Source organism: Ammospiza nelsoni, chromosome 7, assembly GCF_027579445.1.
Source record: "Ammospiza nelsoni isolate bAmmNel1 chromosome 7, bAmmNel1.pri, whole genome shotgun sequence".
Lineage (NCBI taxonomy): Eukaryota > Metazoa > Chordata > Aves > Passeriformes > Passerellidae > Ammospiza > Ammospiza nelsoni.
In genome coordinates this window covers 13,376,043-13,394,826 of record NC_080639.1, presented here as the reverse complement: position 1 = coordinate 13,394,826, position 18,784 = coordinate 13,376,043, and the positions used below count along the sequence as shown (strand labels likewise).

Sequence of the window (18,784 nt, the reverse complement as noted above, 5' to 3'; positions counted from 1 at the left end):
TCTAAGTGAAGGAAACAAGTAACAAAACACACAGATATGAGCCAATTATATCCTATAAAATTTACAGCACTCCTCCCTTTATTTTGCAAAGGTTAGGCATAAAGTACACAAAGCTTTATAACAGTTGTCTTCTAAAAGTTGCCTTGTAAATACCTTATGACAGCAGTAGCAATGTGGTAGAGCTGATAAGAAGACACTGAGTAGAATTTTGCCAGCAAAACACTGAGAGAGATCAGCTAAATAGATCAGAAATAAATCAGAGACAAGCTCAGAGATGTTCTCAAGTATAAAGTATTAATACAAATTAATGTATCAATACAAATTTCTTAAGGCTTTTTATCCTTAATTGTAGTTTAAATTAAAAATATCTGCCCTTGAGCTAAGAGCAGGCACTGAAAGTCTGTTGTGTTTGACTGAATTCTGAAACCAGCCCATTCCAGGCTGCAGCAGCTCTCTGGCTTGCAGTTGCCTCCCATTTAGTTGACAGGAAAGATGAGTCTCTTCCTCAGGGTGAAACTGGGCTGTGGCATCTGCTTCTTTGTGCCCCGCTCACAAGTTTTTCTGCTCACTTCTTGATTTACGGCTGTCAGGATGGTGAGAATATCTTCCCCTCTGCAAAGAAACAAGTACAGTTTGTGTTAGGCAGTTAACATCAGCCAAATAACATTTTTGCTATCTTTATATACACCAGTGCTAACAGCTCCTGTTTTTAATAGGTTTCAGAGCACTTCCCTAAGTTGCTTTGAACAGTTTGCATGGTGCTGCTGTGTCCTACATCACTGTTTTCACTCTGAGCAAGTATTCCCACTTCGTATCATCTACCTCTGCATCTAAATCAAATTCTTGTCATCCAGAAGAAAAATTCAGGTGTTGGCAAAAATAATCTTTTGGAAACATAGGTACCGAGGACAGCTGTACTCCAAGCGCTGGCATAGTGCCTGTATATACCAGGTTCCCTCCTTGGGACTTCTGTAGGAGACGTAATCCTGCAGGGTGGCCATGCCCAGGAGGAAGTCTGCCTCTGCAGGGATGCACTCGAGCTGAAGCCTCGCATCTTGCTCCACAGAAGAATCTTGCTCTCCAGAATCTGTTTCAATGGTCACACCTTGATGGAAAGCTTCACCTTGGCAGGCCTGAATAAAAAAAACTTTTGGTTTTCCAGCAAGTGAATTGCAATTCTGTGCAGTGAAAGAAGTGGTCAGTTCCCTGATAGGTACTTCCTGCCCATCAACACCATATATAATGCCTTTTTTCCCATGAGACAGGATACAGCAAACAAAACAGTCCTTGTCCTCATGGTCTGCACTCCGGAAGATGTTCACAGTCTCACGGATTTCTTGTGCAGTGAGATCTCTATATTCTTCTACTGTAAAATGAAGCTTGCTGAAGACATTCCTCAGAGCCGCTAGAAAGCAAAGAGAAGGGAAATTTGAGACATTTCATTATATGGAAGTTGGACTCTGCAACTGCAGATTGCATTTCTAGATATAACTGGTCATCTGCTACATGACTACACCCATGTAGCTACATTCCTGGTCTGAAAATACTCTAGTAGTCTAATCACTAATCATATCTCTACCGTGTTCCCTTAACTGGCATTAAAAGGTTTTATTGCATATTTCTGCATATTTTAGAATTAGTATGCATAAGGCTGATGCAAAGCTAGCCTAGCTTGTAAAGTCCAGGCTCAGGGTGCTGCTTAAGGTTTCAGTCACCTCACTAAAACTGCAAAATGCAAGTGAATTGTTCAGTGTCAGGCACTAATAAATTGATGAGTTGATTAGGACTTGTCAGCTCAGTAAACCGAGCCAACTGAGCCACTACAACAAAAGTAATCCTAGAAAGGGAAGACTGAAATTCAGACTTGTTTCTCTTGAGAAAGAGAAACAAGATTTCTATTTTTAAGGATTGGCAAACTCATCTTTAACATTCACTGTACCTGCATCCACGTCTGTCCCATTCCGATCTTTCATGTATTTGTGTTCCAGCACTCCTTCCCTAGCTTTTGCAAAATTGTGGTTATTCATGATCAGGCACACTCCACAGGGTCGGCTGGTCATTTTGTATGCTTCAAGCAGCTGAAAAGAAAGACTCCTGGTGAAGCTCCTACACTCTCCTCCAAGTGCTCCTTAGCTGTTGTGAGTGGCAGAGCAGGGTCCAGAGCCAGCTGGCCTCCTCTCCAGGCAGCTCTCCCTCAACAGCTTTGCTCCCAGGGCCTGGCAGTGCCCTGCCCCACTGCCTTTGGCAGTCTGTGCAGGACCACCAAAGCAGACTCAGCCCACACAAGGTGCACTGTTCACGCATATCTTGGTGCCAAGCCAGCTGCCTAATTCCTGGTATCATAAACTCAGCCTACCCTGCTATCCTTGCAGATGTTTCTGAAGTACAACACTGCAGCAGCTGTGCCTGTGACACAACTTCAGAATAAAGGATGCAGAGTTGTGCATTTTTCTTTTTCTAGATAGGGCTTTTAACAGTTGATCTTAGAACAACTGTTCACTTCATGGAGGGCTGAGTTCTTCTAAGATAAAATCATGATGTTTCTAAGAAATAAACTAACTTACCTGGGAAGGGTCATTAAAACTGCCAGGAGGACCAGGCGCTACAGATGACACTAGATGTCCCTCAGGGTATCCTGTGCTGCCCCTCTGTTCCTCTGTGATGAGCATCTCTTCTTGGCCTGCAAAGCATTCATGATCAGTGCTGTCCAACACCTATACATCACTTCAAGAATAACTATGGGGAAGAGGCTGGTTTGTTCTGTTTTACCAAACAGCTTTAATCCATCTTCAATTCTGTTCCACAGGCTGATGTTAATTTTTTCACAGAGACTCTTCAGCATACTTAGGTTGTCTTTCCCCAGAAGGCCCTTCTTCTCCATCTCAGTGAGAACGTCAAGCATTGTCTGGGTAATCAGAAAGGCAGTTTGTTCTCAGGGCACCTCCATGCTGCCACTGAGAAAGCTGCAGCATGTGCACCAAAGCTTTAATGTACTGACAGCACATGTGGCCCAGAGAGTCAATCCAGCTGACTGGGAGCTCAGGTGCTACCTCAGCTGAGCCAGTTAATCCTAGTTCAACAAAACCTACAAGTACTGTTAAGTACCAACATCTTCTCAAAACATACTCATTTCCTTTCTGTAGCTCAGAGGTGCCAAGATCTAATTAAGATCTAACCCAAGACATCTACAGGAATGTAACAATATTTTTAGGGATTGTTTTCATTCAACTTTCAGTGGCTATTGTGCACTCAAGTGAAACAAAAGAATTACTGCAGTGACCATCTTAAGCACTGGCAAAAAGGGTTTTCTGTCCTTTGGGTCCCCTTTTGCTTCAGAGCAATCTCTATACCCTCATGTGAGGTATAGAGATTGCTCTGAAGCAAAAGGGGACCCAAGGGACAGAAACTCATCAGTGAGTGGCAGAGCACAGTGGTCACCCCAGGAATTTACTAGAACAGCTCTCACAGTCTCCCCTCTAAGAAAAGAAAGAAAATCCTCAAAACTTTTATTAGACAGAACAAAGTACCAAGGAATCAGAACTGGGACAGGCTGGGACAACATAAAAGCACTGGATCTGCAAGGCTACTTGTAAATTCAAACTTATTTGACTTAGCCTTGAGAAGAATCTGCTGCTTAGGTCTGTATTTTTGGCATTTAAAAAAACATATAAAATAATATCCACAGTGGATCATTTTCTATATTTGATAATGACTGAGAAAAAAAAAGTCTGTTGGGTAAGATAAGTAAATGTGCTTATCAGTTTTTTGTTTATTAAGGCCACTGAGTGTCCTAAGTTCCCTGTGATGCTTGGATGTGTTGGATGTGATGGCCTCCGTGCCTGGCACTCCTGGCACAGCTGGCTGTGACACTGCTGCAAAAGCTGTGCCCGACACCAGCACAAACAAGTCCCACGTGCAACCAGGGGCACCCCTTTTCTTGTGGTGTTTTCTTCCATGGATTACAGTAATAATTTTAAAAAGTATTACAGAGATACTTACAGTCTCACGGGTTAGCTTGCTTTTTGGCAATTCGTTGGCCAAAAGTAACTTGAAATACATCAGCTCGTCTTCGATGACATCTTCATACAGCTGAAAGAGCAAGTATCTAGAAAAAGAAGTGGAGGGCATTGTTTCGTCGTGTTTCCAAGTACAACTCCGTACTATGCACCACTCCTCTTGTCTACTGTCCCCCCCAGCACATATTCCCTTTTTTTCCCGTTTGAGATGGAGGACGCAAGGCCCAGGACCGCCTGAAGGGAAACCCTTCAGCCCGGCTGAGCGGAGGTGACGGCTGTACCGGACAGAACGAGGCGCGCAGCCGGGCCGGCCCAGCCCGGCGCCCTCACCCACCTGAAGGGCGGCACCCGCGCCCCGCCCGGCGCCCGCAGCTCCCTCTCCACCTGCTCCCGGCTGGAGCACAGGTGGGCCACCAGGAGGTCGATCCGCCCGATGCGGTAGAGCAGCTCCCTGAGGAAGGCCAGGTCCCCCGGCTCCAGCAAGCCCTTCTCCTGCAGCGCTTCGAACAAGTCGTGAGGGGTCCAGACGGCTTCTAGCCTCCTCCAGGGGACGTGGTCCCGGCAGAGGAACTTCAGCGCCGCCAGCTCGGCCCCGTCCAGCTCGTCGCTGACCGCCAGCAGCCGTCCCCGGGGCAGCTCCATGGCCGCGCCGCAGCCGCGCAAGCCGGAGGGCGAAGGGCGGAGCCCGACCCGACCCGGGGCGGTGCTTCCTTCTGGATTTAAACTTCCGGAGCGAAATACCGCACAGTTCCTTGGGTAACGGGGTGTCTTGGGATCTGTCTGTTCCCAATTCCGCCTGTTCTAGAGCCCGTTCTTGAGCAAACCGAACCGGCTAGTGCGGATGCAAAGGTGTCCCTCTGCCCGGGCGTTTCCTGCTGTCGCCTCTCGCTGGTTCCCAGGCTAAACCACTGCGATTTTAATAGAAGGAGAAGGAAGCTTTTATAGCACCACTGATTCGCCTTCCTCCTTGCGAGCCTTCTGGGCTGCTGTCAGAAAAGGCAGCACCCTCCCTGCCGGCGTTCGGCCCCGAACAGCCACCAGCCATGGAAAACAGCTCCCTTCCCACCCGTCCCACATCTGCTCAGGACAGTTCTACAACAGGAGCAGGCACAGCGCTGGTGAAGGGCCCTGGGATGCTGCACCACCTCCACTTCACCTTCTGGTGCAGCACCATGGATAGAAGTGTTTTACAAGAGGAGGGGAGAGATTTTACCAACTGGAATTCCAACCTTTTAAAAACTCAATGCTCACTTTGAGCCAGAGAGCAACCCTCAGCACATCATACTGTACAATAAAGAACCAATGTTCTTTATCTTTGCTAAGCACCGATTTGAAACCAGCATCCCATTCCCAAAAATCCAGTAAAAAACACTTTAACAATATATTAAACAGAAATCTGTTCATTGTTATCCTAGAAATGCCTTATCAATGTTCAAACCCCTATGCAAGATATTTGGTTACTATATGCATGGTAAGTTGGGTCAAAGGTGGAAAGAATCCAAAAGGCAAGGCACTTTTCAACATCTTGCTATCTTGTTCTAAGGACATATGGATCCATCTTTGCACTCACATACCTGGACAAATCAGGCCTAAACACAAAGTGACTGCACATATAAAACTGACATGGAAGACTTAGGCCAAGCTCAGGAGATGTGTCCAGGATGACATGCCATGTGTGGCTGGCATCCACAAGGGCCAGCCATGTTTGTGACCTGGGGAGTTCCAGTGGCTGTCAATAACAGAACAGAGTGACAAGAAAAGACACACTTGCAGAAAGGACACACAGAGTGAATGAATTCCCAAAGATCTCACTTATATTTCTTAGCACATTGCAAAGAAGTCATTGAAGATTAAACTTGCCATTCTCTGTTCATAATTTGAAATATCTCTAGTTGAAAAGAGGCAGATTTGAATAATTTCAGAGAGAATATGCCCACGTTTTTTAGGGGTCAGAATAAAAAGGCTGAACACTCAACACTGCTGTTAAACTGAAAGAATAGGTAGCAAAATGTGAATGACTGGGCAAGGGCTCGTGCCCCTGGACAGCATTATTTCTTCTTTAGCTAACAGCTCAACTCTTACAAGTGTTTTCCTTTTCAAATAGCACCACTCTGATCTTGCCTGCTTTCATTTTTTCTTTCCTACCAGACTTTTGGCCCCACTTTCTGGTGGCAGTGCTTCTACTGTCTGAAAACAAAATAGAATTAAGTGCCAGGCTTTTGACTGGATTTGGCCTCCCAGCCATGAGCTGGTAGGAGAGAAAAGGCAAAGTAAAAACAAAGCTGAGGGCTTTCACAGAGAAAAAGTAATTGCCACTCACTGTTGTCTAGCTTGTACTAGAGAGAAAAAACAGTCAGGAAATTGCAGAACCAACTTCCTTCTTACCACTCAGCTCTGTGGGAGGGACACAAATATGTGCAAAACCCCACCAGCCACACTTTGCTCAGAACACAAAACTCAAAGTGTGTTTTCTCCTTGCCTGGTTGCTGCATGACCTACATATAAATTCACAGTATGGCTGTTCTGTGGTTCTTTAAAGGATTTTGATGGGGTTTTCTCTTCCTCCTAGTAGGTCTTCATCCATGAGTGATAATAGTATACTATGGAGGTAGCTGGATTTTAACAGGCAGAACAAAATACCAAATCACTTAAATTAATTTAAATCACAGGCTGTGACTGATCAGCACCCTCTATAGACCCCCCTCCCCCCTTCCAGTGAAGGACAGCTCAGAGGAGAAGCACAAAAAAACCCACACCATCTCAGGGAAGAACAGATAATAAAGAAAGTCCAATTTACCTCAACATCAGGATTGGAGAGTGACCTTAGTTTTAGAGGAGACATTTGCATCTGTGAATCATCAGGTACCCCAAGACAATTAACAAGGAATAATGCCTTCTTGAGCAAGCCAGACCACCATGGAGGGTGTGGATAAGTGGCTGACCCCAACCCAACATAAAAGTATAAAACCTGGACAACTGATAAAACATTTAAAGTTTGAGAAGAACAATGGGCTTGAGCTGGCTTCCACCCACGTTCCACCATGACTGGGAATGTCCAGGGTCATGACAGATAGCACACCTATGTAGCTGTCTTACCCTACCAAATCAAAATCCTGTGTATCCCCAAAGATACCAAATAATTAAATTTGATATCCAATTCTGTCTCATGTAGAATAGCTGAAAGAACTTGGTCTGAGTGTATTGAACTCTTACACAGAAATATGCAAAACTGAAATGCTGTAGATGTACAACTTCACTTCTGCAGCTGCTGCCACCTTCCAGCAAGTTTCTCACAGAGGAAGCAGTTACTGAATTGTCCTACTGGCATCAGCTGCTGTTATCGTGACAGTCCTGAACTTATTCTTTCCTACCATCTCTCCAGCTGCTGCCCCTTGGGGTGGCTGCCAACAAATACTCCAACAAGAACAAAATTACTTCTGTGGGGTAAAAGTGTTTGTCATGCTGACTGTCCCTCAGAAAGTTCATCCAAGAGAGGAACACACCGCAAACTGAGGTGATACAAAAACCAAGAGAATTTATTCTAACAGAAACATGATTACAGAACTTCTTTCCAGTATTCCACATTCATTCAAGACACTGTGCTCTGAGAACTCTGAGAAATAGCAAAGTGAGAACTTTTATTATTGAAAAACTTACACAGTCGGGCTGTTTATTCAAGCAGATGATTGACATAAACCAAATATTTAGACGAAAAGAACTAAACTAACATAATCATGGGGTTTTGATCCTTCTGGAGCAGGATGTTATTTTCCATGAACATTTGTAGCTTCCAAAGACAGACAACGATTCACCTCTGGGTAAGGCAGTTACAACCTAACACATGCTGCTTGGGAATGCATCCAGCTTTCTGAATCTGTTCTTTTTTTGCAGATTTTAGGGACTTAACTCAGACACAAATGGGACTTTATTGATAATTCCAATAACTTTTACAGTACTACTTGGAAGTCCTTTCTCACTTGAAACCCAGATTGAACATACTCCACTGCTTCTGCCGAGAAAAAAGCATGACGATTTGTAGTTTTCCACAGTCTTACCCGACTCTTACAGATTCAGGTATTGGAAGACTGATTCAATATGGAATTTGAAAAGTTTAGGTCCTATGCCTCCTTAAAGGGCTAGGGCTACTACATAGATCCAGATAATTTCTCATGTAAGATTGCTTCTCTGTCAAAGCCCAGATGTCATTCCTAACCGAGTGTATTCTTACTTGTCTGCTTTTCATTGTGGAACTTCAAAGATCAATAGTTTCAGTAGTGTCGATGTTATCTTTGGCATTTGCTTAAATCCATTTATGTCTTTTGTTGCCACTTCATGGTTCACTTTTGTCAGGATGGTTGCGAGATCCACACGCCTTGAACAAAAATGAAGAGAAGTTACACTGAGACACATGGTACTTGCAGCTCAGCCAAGATTGTGATGTGTGTTTGCCCCACTAAAGTGGTATGCCAGGGAAGGCTGGTTTCTTCCTCACCCTATTGCCACTGAAATTGCACATTCCATTGAATAACCACAGAATTCAGTGTGTTTGGGGGAAATAAAAGCAACCTCCATCTAGCATTGCTGTGGTTACAGCCAGAAGAGGTCGCCAAGATGAAATAAACCTACACATTCTCCATCTCCTCACGCCATGAGAAAATGATATCTGAAGGGAAATTCTATTTTCTAAATGAAGTTTATGAGGGGATGGGTGGGAGGCAACAATGAAAATTATGCCTGCACAGCACTGGGGGGTTTTGTCTGTGTAATCACTCAACAAATTCACCTCTAGTCAGGTATCACCAGAAGAAAAAAAAAATTCTCAGTCAAAAAATGTTAAAAAACACACACACACACACACGCTTGTTTGTGTGTAACGTTGCAGCATTACAACCCTGGTTTGGTCACAGGAAAACCAGGGGAAGTCACTTATACTTTGGCTTATCTTAGAAGACTGACAGTGCCCAATTTTAAAATAAATACTGTTCTCCACTGTCCTGAATGGCAAAAGCATTAATTGCACAAATGCAAACCACTGTGTTTCAGCACAGCATGCTTAAGTATGCACATCTGCAATACTCTAAATGTACAAGAATTAGAAATAGTACTTACTGTGGGCAGAGCGACTTCATGTTCTCACAGAGGGATTGAATGTAAACACTGCCAGTATTGCGACTGCGGTAGCACAGGTAGTCCTCCACTGTAGCCATGCCAATCAGAAAATCAGCCCTATCAGGAATGGAAGTCGAAGGTCTAGCATCCACTTCAAGATGTCCAGAAGAGTCTGATTCTACTGCAACAGATGGATGACGTTCAGAGCCTTGGCAAGCCTGGATAATAAACACCTTGGGTTTGCCAGCAAGAGAAGGACAATTAGTTCCAGTGAAGCGGGAGACTAAAGCTTCAATATTTACACACTCATCATCAACACCTTTTATTTTGTCTTTTTCACCATGGGAGAAAATGAAGCAAACAAAACAGTCCATATTTCTATGATCTTTCTTGCTGTATTCTTCAACTGTGTCATATATTTTTTTTCCTTCTAGATCCATGTACTCAACTGTCTCAAACTGAAGCCACTTAAAGACCTTCTTCACAGCCTCTGGGGAAAAAATCAGAAGAAACTTGTTACACATACACAGTGACAAGGAAGATGCTGAAACATCAGTGTCTTTGTAGTAGATCAGATACTAGCAGAAGTGTTCAGATCCCATCAGTAAAATCACCTGACTGGCTCTTAGTCTGCCAAATCCTATTAGAAAAAACCCAAATGCCTAACTTGCCTAATTTTATTTTTTTTAAACACAAGTGGGTTAAGTATCATGCTGTCTAACACAAAAACAGATTTTAGATTCTATGTTGTATTGGTACAAATTAGTGAAGTTTACTGTGTTAACCCAAACTTTAACTATGCATTGCATAGTAGTCTCAGATGCCTAAGAACAACACTTGGCAAGTTAAAAGAAGTGCCACCTCTTTTGAATGACAAATCCTGCCACTCTTAAATGAAGTAGGTCCCTCATTCTGTGTGAATGGTTGATGCAGCAAGAAGGGAATCAGAGTAAACTGCTCACAAATGCTAGGAAGACTTCTCAGCAAATGGTGGCCTAATTGTTGTATGGGCAGAGAGGAAGTACCTGGGAAGAAAGCACCTTGTAAATGGGCTGGATGGAGTTAAAATATCTGTGATGTGTCCTTTCAGGAACCTGACTTTACTTTTTTATTCTTGTTTATCTTAAAAGTGATTGCAGAAAGACAGGCTTTAAGGAAAGTTACAGAGCATTTATTTGAGCACTGAAGAGAAATTGAGGACTTAAAATATTTTTCTAAGCTAAGAACTGAAAACAATCAAGAACTGGAAAGATGGAATAATAATCACTTTTTCTCTAGTTGTACATAAAACAAATTAAGACAATACCTTTTTCCTAGAACAAAAAGTAGATCCTTCTTTAAGCCATCAGCTAAATGCTGGAAATTATATATTTCCATTTGGTACCATGACTGTCACTCCAGTCTCTGGAAGCCAAAGAGTACCATGGACATGATTCTTCTTCACAGCAAAGATTAGATTATTGTTTTTGAGAATTATCAGAGGAAAAAAACCAAACCAGTAATTGAATTTAAAAAGTACTTACCTCCATCTTGCAATGTTCCCTCTCTATTGTGATGTGGATTTTTAAAAATGTGGTTGTTAATAATTAAGCAGTAACCATGGGGGTTATTTTTCATCTTATATATTTTCCCATACTGCAGAAACAAAACAAACAAACAAAAAACAGGTAGGAAAGCAAAGCCAGACATTCAAAAGAAAAATACACTATATACAGATTGCTGGTCCATCATTATCTAAGCACAAAAGAAAATCACAAAGGCTAAGAAACAAAAAAGAAAAAGCCTAAGGATACAATTTAGCTACAGAGGACAGAAATCTGCATTGTCTCCCTGAACCCCTTCTCCTCTGTCTCTTCGGTCAGGATATTTTGACATGGGATAAAGGATCCAGAAACACAAATTTGCATATGCATAGGAAAAGTTCCTGCACCCCACCATTTCCTCTGAGGGTTCTTGTGCAATTCCAGTGAGGCAGGGGGTTCTGCTATTCCCTTCACATCTGTTCAGGAGTATCCTGGCCAGGACTTTAATGTCCCAGTCTCCATTATCATTAAGATTGGTTTCTTCACTCAACTGTTTGTTCATATCTTGCTTAAAATGTTGCTGACAATCAGGTCCCCACAAAGAAGGCTCGGTCTTGTCTGGAAAATAAGAATTGTTCCAAGGCCTACCCCTCCATCTTGGCTGTTCCACCTGTTTAGTGTTATGAATTTATGTTCCCTCTCCCAGAAGATGGATAAATACTTTAAAGGTACTCTTGAGGCATTTCTCACCTGTTTTGCTGCCTCCCCCTCTGCTCCTTGTTCCTCTGGATACACAGACACAGACACAGGATAGCGGACTTCTTCCCTAGAATACTTTTCTAAGAAGGAGAAGATAAACAAACATTTCAAAACCACAAGGATAAATCTTCCACTGTGCAAAATACCAGCATAATGAAAGATCTCCTCAGAGCACTTCTTTGAATACAAATTTCTGAAAAAAGTAAAGAAATCATCAAATCCACGACTCTAACCAAGGACACAAAATCACAGTACTCATTTTACAAGTTACAAAAACGAGTTTAAATTAAATTTAATTGTCAGGGTTCTACAAAACATGCTTTTTTTATTCTACTTATCAAGAGGAAAAGATAATAACGATACTGCTAGAGAGCCATTCCCCAACACAGAACTTGCTTGGCAATGGCCTACCTTAGCAATTATCTTCTGCTCTTTTAGAGACACCAGCAGAGGAGAGCAGCACAAAGACATGCAGGGAGAACTGCTGGGTAGCTGTGTAGGGTACTGCATGGATTGTTTAAATGTTTCTGAGGAAACTCACGACCTGAGTCCTTCAGAAGGAAGTTGCTATTGAGTGAGACATCCTGTTTCCCAAAGGAACACCCAGCTGTGGTGCCAGAAAGCACCACCTCAGCTGCAACAGCCAGGATATACATCTAGTCCTTGAAATTTCCCATCTGGTTACAAAAAGTTACACTTTAGCCAAGTGACTGGTTTTCAGGGACTTCCCTTCGACTGAGAGCAAAGGGCCTGGCTAACAGGAGATAGTGCTGACAATCTCCCAACACAAATTTCCCTAAGTCATCTGGCACTTCCTGTCTCTTGCAGTCACTCAGAAGTTATGCTGGTCCAAAACCAGCACTTTTTCCTGAACAGATAAATTGCATTTAAGGCAAAGAGAAGGCAGAAGAAGGCCATTTACAAGGGACAGAACATACTTCAAGGATAGATACAAAAATCCATGATGGGATAATGAAGTAGTAGAAAACTTCAGAAATCAGAGTCCTCCAGAGCCGTTCTGCCTGTCCTAGGGTACCATAAGGTCTCTTCCTTTTTACTGGACTTCTAAGCTGCCAAGGATGAAGGTATAAAACCTGCAAAAGCCCCCAGATCTGTTCTTAAACAGCTTAAATAAATTTACCTCTTTTTTTTTCTTCATAGGCATCAATTTTTTTCTTTAAGTCAGCTCTAAATCCCTGAAATATATCTTTCAGCATTGTCAGGTTATCTTCCTCAATTATCCCATTTATTTCCATTTCCAGAAAGACCTGCAACATTGACTGGTAAAACAAAAACACATGAACCAAACTCATCCAGTGACCTTTGATAACCACAGTATCAGGCAGCTCTGCAACAGGGCAGAAGACAAGATCCTCATTCCCAGAGACTTCTGCAGCAGGGCAGAAGACAACATCCTCATTCCCAGGGACCAGCTAAAGACCTATTACTTTTTCCTCCAAAACTCATCAAAGCAAGGATCAAGATGCTATGTAACTGAATCACAGAATCACAGAATCACAGAAGTTCAAGACTGGAAGAGACCTATAAGATCATCAAGTCCAGCCGATGTTCTAACTGTTCAACTAGATCATGGCAGCAAGTGCCACATCCATCACTAAGGATGGAATAAACCCATCATCACTAAGGTTAAAGCAGGACAATTAGAAATTGCCTATAACTAGGCTATCCTGCTTTTTTTCAGCAGTACAAAGCACTGATGAGGATAACATAACATCCTGTTGTGCCTTTGTGTTCTGATAAGGTGCTGCTAAATTCTTTAGCTATGCCATTTTCCATCACAGGAAAGTTGTTTGGTACTAATTTTGTTTATTAAAGCTCCATTGTCCACCAAGTTGGAGGTAAATCTGCTAATTTTCCTCTATGTGCCACAATACAAATAGGACTTTCAAGGAAGGTTGTTAATAATACCAAGCATTTTTATAACTCAGCTCATTACAAATATTAAACTAGCTCACTCAACCTCTTAATACTTTTGGGGAAACTTAACAGTATGTTGTTACTCCAAATTATAATAAATAAGAAAGTATACCCATTGACACATAAAAATTTGTGACTCAACTCACATTAGAACTTGATTTTCTGTCTCCAAAACATTGTTTTTCCTTTAGTGAACATCACTCTTTTTAGGTATAGCATATTTCTTATAAAGACATTTGTCTTATAAATGCCAAGCAAAGATTAAAGGAAGAGCATGATGGATTTTGCAAGAAGATAAGATTAAAGAGACAGCTGGTGGAGAAAAAATAGAATCAGGAGAGAAAAAAAGGCAAAGATACAATGCAAAAAATAAGGATCCATTCTTTCACACAGCAGTTATTAGCTAACATCACAGTTCTTTCAAACCAGATTTTCATGAGAGCAGACTTTCTCTTTCTTTCTCTTTCCTCCCTTCTTACAAGAACTAGAGGACTCTGAACTAGCCTTGCAAAAAACTTCTCAAGACTACTTTTCATACAGCATTTTCCTGGAGCTTGCTCTTTAGTAGTGGTCCTCGGAGCAGGAACTTCACTTTTTGGACATTCTCTGAAGTCAAATCCTCTGCAATTTCATACAGCAGTTGCCTGACAATAAACAATAGAGAGACTTTCAAGAAAGAAGTAAACACCACAATTAAACATTTGAACTGCAAAATGTAAAACTCACAATGGCAGGAATTCATGTGTAATAAACACAGTTATGCTGGGATATTCACAAGACAAAAGTGCAGACAGAAGAGACAGTTGACACTGAACTGTTGTAATGTGCATGCTCCCGTGTTTACCTGTAATCTGACACCTGTGCCCTGCCCGGGACCCGCAGCTCCCTCTCCATCTCCTCCCGGCTGGAGCCCAGGTGGGCAGACAGGAGGTCGATCCGACGGATCCGGTAGAGCAGCTCCTTCAGGAAGAACAGGTTCCCTGCCTCAATCATGTCTCTCTCCTGCAGAACTTCAAAGAAGGCCTTGGGCTCATGGATGGTTTCCAGCGTCCCCTTGGCAACATAGTCCAGGCTGAGGAATTTAAGAGCTGACAGTTCGTCTGTCACCAAAGCCTCAGAAACTTCAAAAAGCAGTTTGCGGAACTCTGTACTCATTTCACATCAGGATTTGGATCTAAACACAAACAGCAGTTGATTTCATTTGTCAGTAAGTAAGTGCAACAACATGATTTATGTAAGAGGTATCACATCGTGTCCAATAGCCCAAAATTAATACATGCAGTCAGAAGTATTTCCATAGAGAGGGGCTGTCTTGCTATCATAGCTTTGATGCTTAACTCCTTCAGTTCTCTGGACTTTACAAAGGATATTGAAATCTCTGTACTAAGTGACATTAGCAGAGAAAGTCATAGATTATTCTTGCTTCCTATGGTGTGTCTGGACAGTGGGGAGTACCAATGTATAGGATGTAAAGGCCTGGCAGGCTGCTGCTTGTTTTCTTCGGGTTTGGGGCTTTTGAAGTTTGCTATCATTTGGGAGAAACAGCCACTTGCCAGTCTGAAATATAGACTATGCTATAAATGAGACTGCCAAATTTTACACCATAACAGAACTGAGAGTCCACATGAGTATAGCTACTCTAAGCTACCTGGCTTCTCCTTTCTTTTCATACTGCTTCTGGCCAGCTTACCCAAAGCACCTCTTCCTGGTTTGGTTTATCTGCATCAAGTAAACTCAGTTCCCAGCTCTCAATGAATTTGTAATATTAAAAGCAAATAGAGATCATGTCATCCCTTTTACAAAGGCCCATGAAGAATTCTTATCAAACTAGCTCTTTCACTGAGCATAGAATATCACCTCCCTTCTCCTCCACTTTCTCCATCAGCTTTAGAAATAATTAACTTGGCTTATGGACTCAACTTTTGAGCACAAGAGGAAGTTAGAAAATTCCAAGCCTTCCAGCTATCCCCTCTGACACTGAAGGGACCTAGCTCTGCTGACACCATGGGCATGTTGGTGTCTGTTACAAACTCTTTTCAAACTGAACAAAGACACTGGACATGTGTCAGGAGGTCTCATTTTTTGATTGTACCATCTTCTTAACTGCAGCAACCAGCCCAGCCTGATATTTAAATTCAAAAGGTATTGGCTAACCTGCCCTTAAATTTATACAATACACTCCCACAAGAGGGGAGGCTATCAAGCCCTTAATTTTGCACAGTACACTTCACAAATCCCACAACAAACTCCTCAAAAGGTGCTGGCTCCCGAGCCACAAAAATCTCCACAAGCTCCTCCCTCCCACAACAAACTTCAAAATAGAATAGGGGGTAAAATATTATAGCTGTGAAAGCCAAGAAAGAGAAGAAAGCAAAGAATATCCCCAGTCCTTATATTCTGTGTTGATGCTGCCAAATGGATAGTCTGGAGATGGAGAGAGAACAGAAAGGGCATAAAGGGGGGCAGGGGTGTGTGCCCAATCTGCCCAGTCCGTGTCCTGCTGGAGTTAACCTGGTGCATGGCCATTATCTAAATTAGACTCATGTGTTTTGTTCACTTGTGCACTGACACCTTTTCCCCAGAAGGGAGCTGGGCTGGGGGATGGAGCACAAATCTCAGGGTGGAGCAGGGAGCTGGCTCAGCCCAGTGCTGCCCCACTGTCTCAGGACCCTCTTCCCTGATCACACCTCTCCTGTAGCAATGCTCAGCATGCTTGAGACAAATCAGCCTACAGCTGGCACTTAAACGACCTGTCTCTTCTTCCTTCTAGTAAGATATCCATTTGCCACTTTATCTTCTCTGCCCAAGGTGTCAGACACCTGGGAATCTCTGAAGAGAAACTATATAAATGCATTCAGAACAGGTCTCTTGTCTTACAGACACTGGCAATGGGAGACAGAAAAGGCAACAATGACAAAAGAGAATTTCCTACTCCTGCACTACTGGAATACTGCAATCCATTTTATTTACTGCTACTGCAGATCTTTCAGTAACAGTACCCCAAGGTAGTCCAGCTGACTAACTGGAAATAATAATTAGCAAACAATTGTATTCTGCTCTCCTCCAAGGACCACTCGACAGCAAAGGAGCTTTTTGTGGCAAGCCCTTGGTCAGTGTTGTGTGGGCTAGCAAGAGTGAATGTACAAGTGAATCTAGTAAATGTATAACTGAATCTTAAACCTTTGCATTTCAAGTAAACTGATAAACAGTGAAACACGTTGTGACACAGCACATCCAATTTGTGTTCTGCCCCCAAAATACTGTTTTCTTTAAATCCACTCAAACCAAACTTTTAAACAGGCAAGAATCCATGTCCTTCAGCCCATATAAGCCAGTAGTATCTTAATGTGCTTAACCTCAATGATTACTTGACTTTATATTTCTGTAACTACAAAGGAAAGAATATTTTCTTGGGAGGTAGTTATGAAGTTATCTTCTTTCTCACATAAATCATGCCTTTAATTTATGATACAAGAGATATTGCTTATAGAAGCAAAACTTTCTTGTAAAGAGAATTTTCATTTTATTTCTCAAAGGCTGTAAGTTTCAAACCCATCAAGTTATTGCAGTTAGAACAGATGTGTCACCTATATGTTACTTAAAGTCTGTCTGTAATTACAGGGAGCACAATTAAAACAATATTTAAGTGCCGCTGTATTTTTCTCCAGTTTACTAACTTAAAGGCACAACTGATACCAGTAAAAATAATATTAATTGTAGTAGTAATTTCAAATCACTTACATGGGAGAACAACTCTGAAGAAAGTGAGACAGCCAATCTCTAAAGTTCCAGGAAAAGTCTGCCTTTTTTACAATACAGTATTATCACATGACTTCCAAGAAATATGTTACAATAACATATATAAAATGCTAAAAAATGAATAAAATGCTAATAAAGCAGGCAATCTCTACTTCAGCTACTTCCATTTTCAGAAAACTGATTATTACAGAATTTGTGAGAAAAAAAATGGTAAACAAGCCATGAAGTAATCAGGTTTTGCTCTTGTTTTACAGCAACAACTAAGCAGCATACCTAGTGCTTTCTAGCATAAGCACAGCTCAGCACTTCTGCTTTCATACACAAATCCTAATTAAAAACCAGAGACGGCTGAATCTACATATTTTCATTTAAAATATCTCAATCCCACTTCCTTGCTATATCACAAAATCTGTCATGACTTACCCCCTTTCTCTGAAGTCCCTCTCCAACTCACTCCAGTTTATTTTTAACAGGAAGATATTTTTTAAATTTAAAAAAAAGCCAACTATTAGCACCAAATTCAGTAGCAGCACTCAGTAAATGCAGGGAAATCAACGACTGAACAGTCTTCTGAAATTATTTATGCAATATACTTCCCCATTTAGAGGAGAATTTGAACATAATTAACTTCTTACATCTTCATTCTCTTTAAAGTAAAGAATTTAGCCTTCAATGAAAAGACTTCCAGCATGCAAGTCGCTGGAATCTTCCATGAAGCAGGAAATGAAAGAGCACTCAGTATGGCTACCAGACTCAGTAGAGCCTCACAGCAGAACTATGAAGTGAGTTAGGAGTGCTGAAATTTGTTAAAATTTTGCAATGAAAACAGTCATTCATGGATTTCAACCTATCTATCTTTACAAACTCAAACTATACCCCATCCGTTGATAGAATGAGGTGTATAAATTCCTTCCAAAAGGCACACCCTAGTAACAGATCAGAAAACCTTGTTTCGCAGGCAGGAATTGCTCCACCATCCAAAGGCTGGGAACAGCACAGAGGAACACAAGTACTTTTTCATCTTCAGGTCCAAAATGTTTGTCTCCATGCCATTCCAAGTCTCAGCATCTCTTTCCTTCCATAATTTCTTCTGTGTCTTACCTGAACCAGGACTTCAGTTGCAGTCTGAAAGAGCCCCCGTGCCGTGATATGCACTATGACGGACAGCTAATGGCTTCTCCTCAGTCAGCAGCTTGAAGTTCCACCCCTTTTGGCACTATTAGTTTCACTTTTGATTTCTTCCTCTCGGCCTCCTTGGAAAAGTTACTGTCCTTTTGTTTAATTAGTCTCCCTCATTTCCCTTAGCTCCCCTGCACTCTGGTTTCCTCCAGAACTGTCTCAGTGACCCAATCTTTTCCTTGTACAGTCTGCCAAAACTTCATGTCCCTAGAAAGGGTGGTCTTGAGGAAGAAAAACTGCTGCAGTTCCTGCCTGCTCAGCAACTGGAACAACTATCACCTGCACTGGCACAGGGCGGGACACACATCTCCTGCACAAAAATGACACGAGGGACAGGAGACCAAGAAACTTTTTTACCACTTTAAGATAATGATCTTGCCAAGACAGCAATTTCCCCAGAAGACTTTTTACACTAGTTCCACTTAAATCTGTCTATGCAGGGGCTGCACAAGACACAACCCTTCCTTAATTCTGTAGGTGGAGAATGGGTGCATGGGTCTG

The 18,784-nt window shown here is 42.1% G+C and overlaps 2 protein-coding genes across 5 annotated transcripts; both read right to left on the bottom strand.

Annotated features, from left to right (window-relative positions):
* Positions 1-45: 45 nt before the first annotated feature.
* LOC132075319 (caspase-8-like) lies at positions 46-4,658 on the bottom strand. 2 transcript variants are annotated; one of them, XM_059475623.1, is made up of 7 exons: positions 4,351-4,658; positions 4,000-4,105; positions 2,770-2,905; positions 2,565-2,680; positions 1,940-2,078; positions 904-1,405; positions 46-612 (listed from the first exon to the last, which is right to left on the bottom strand). In XM_059475623.1, the coding sequence occupies exons 1-7, from the start codon at positions 4,656-4,658 to the stop codon at positions 477-479; spliced, it is 1,443 nt and encodes a 480-aa protein (XP_059331606.1). In that variant the 3' UTR covers positions 46-476. The 2 variants fall into 2 exon arrangements, with proteins under 2 accessions (XP_059331606.1, XP_059331607.1); XM_059475624.1 differs by lacking the exon at positions 2,770-2,905 and having other exon boundaries at positions 4,351-4,447.
* Positions 4,659-7,528: 2,870 nt separating this feature from the next.
* LOC132075320 (caspase-8-like) lies at positions 7,529-18,445 on the bottom strand. 3 transcript variants are annotated; one of them, XM_059475626.1, is made up of 9 exons: positions 18,206-18,445; positions 14,190-14,519; positions 13,884-13,989; positions 12,549-12,687; positions 11,399-11,487; positions 10,649-10,760; positions 9,445-9,615; positions 9,126-9,306; positions 7,529-8,388 (listed from the first exon to the last, which is right to left on the bottom strand). In XM_059475626.1, exons 2-9 carry the CDS (start codon positions 14,498-14,500, stop codon positions 8,256-8,258), a joined length of 1,242 nt encoding a protein of 413 aa, XP_059331609.1. In that variant the 5' UTR covers positions 14,501-14,519; positions 18,206-18,445; the 3' UTR covers positions 7,529-8,255. The 3 variants fall into 3 exon arrangements, with proteins under 3 accessions (XP_059331609.1, XP_059331610.1, XP_059331608.1); XM_059475627.1 differs by having other exon boundaries at positions 9,126-9,303; XM_059475625.1 differs by having other exon boundaries at positions 9,126-9,615.
* Positions 18,446-18,784: the final 339 nt, after the last annotated feature.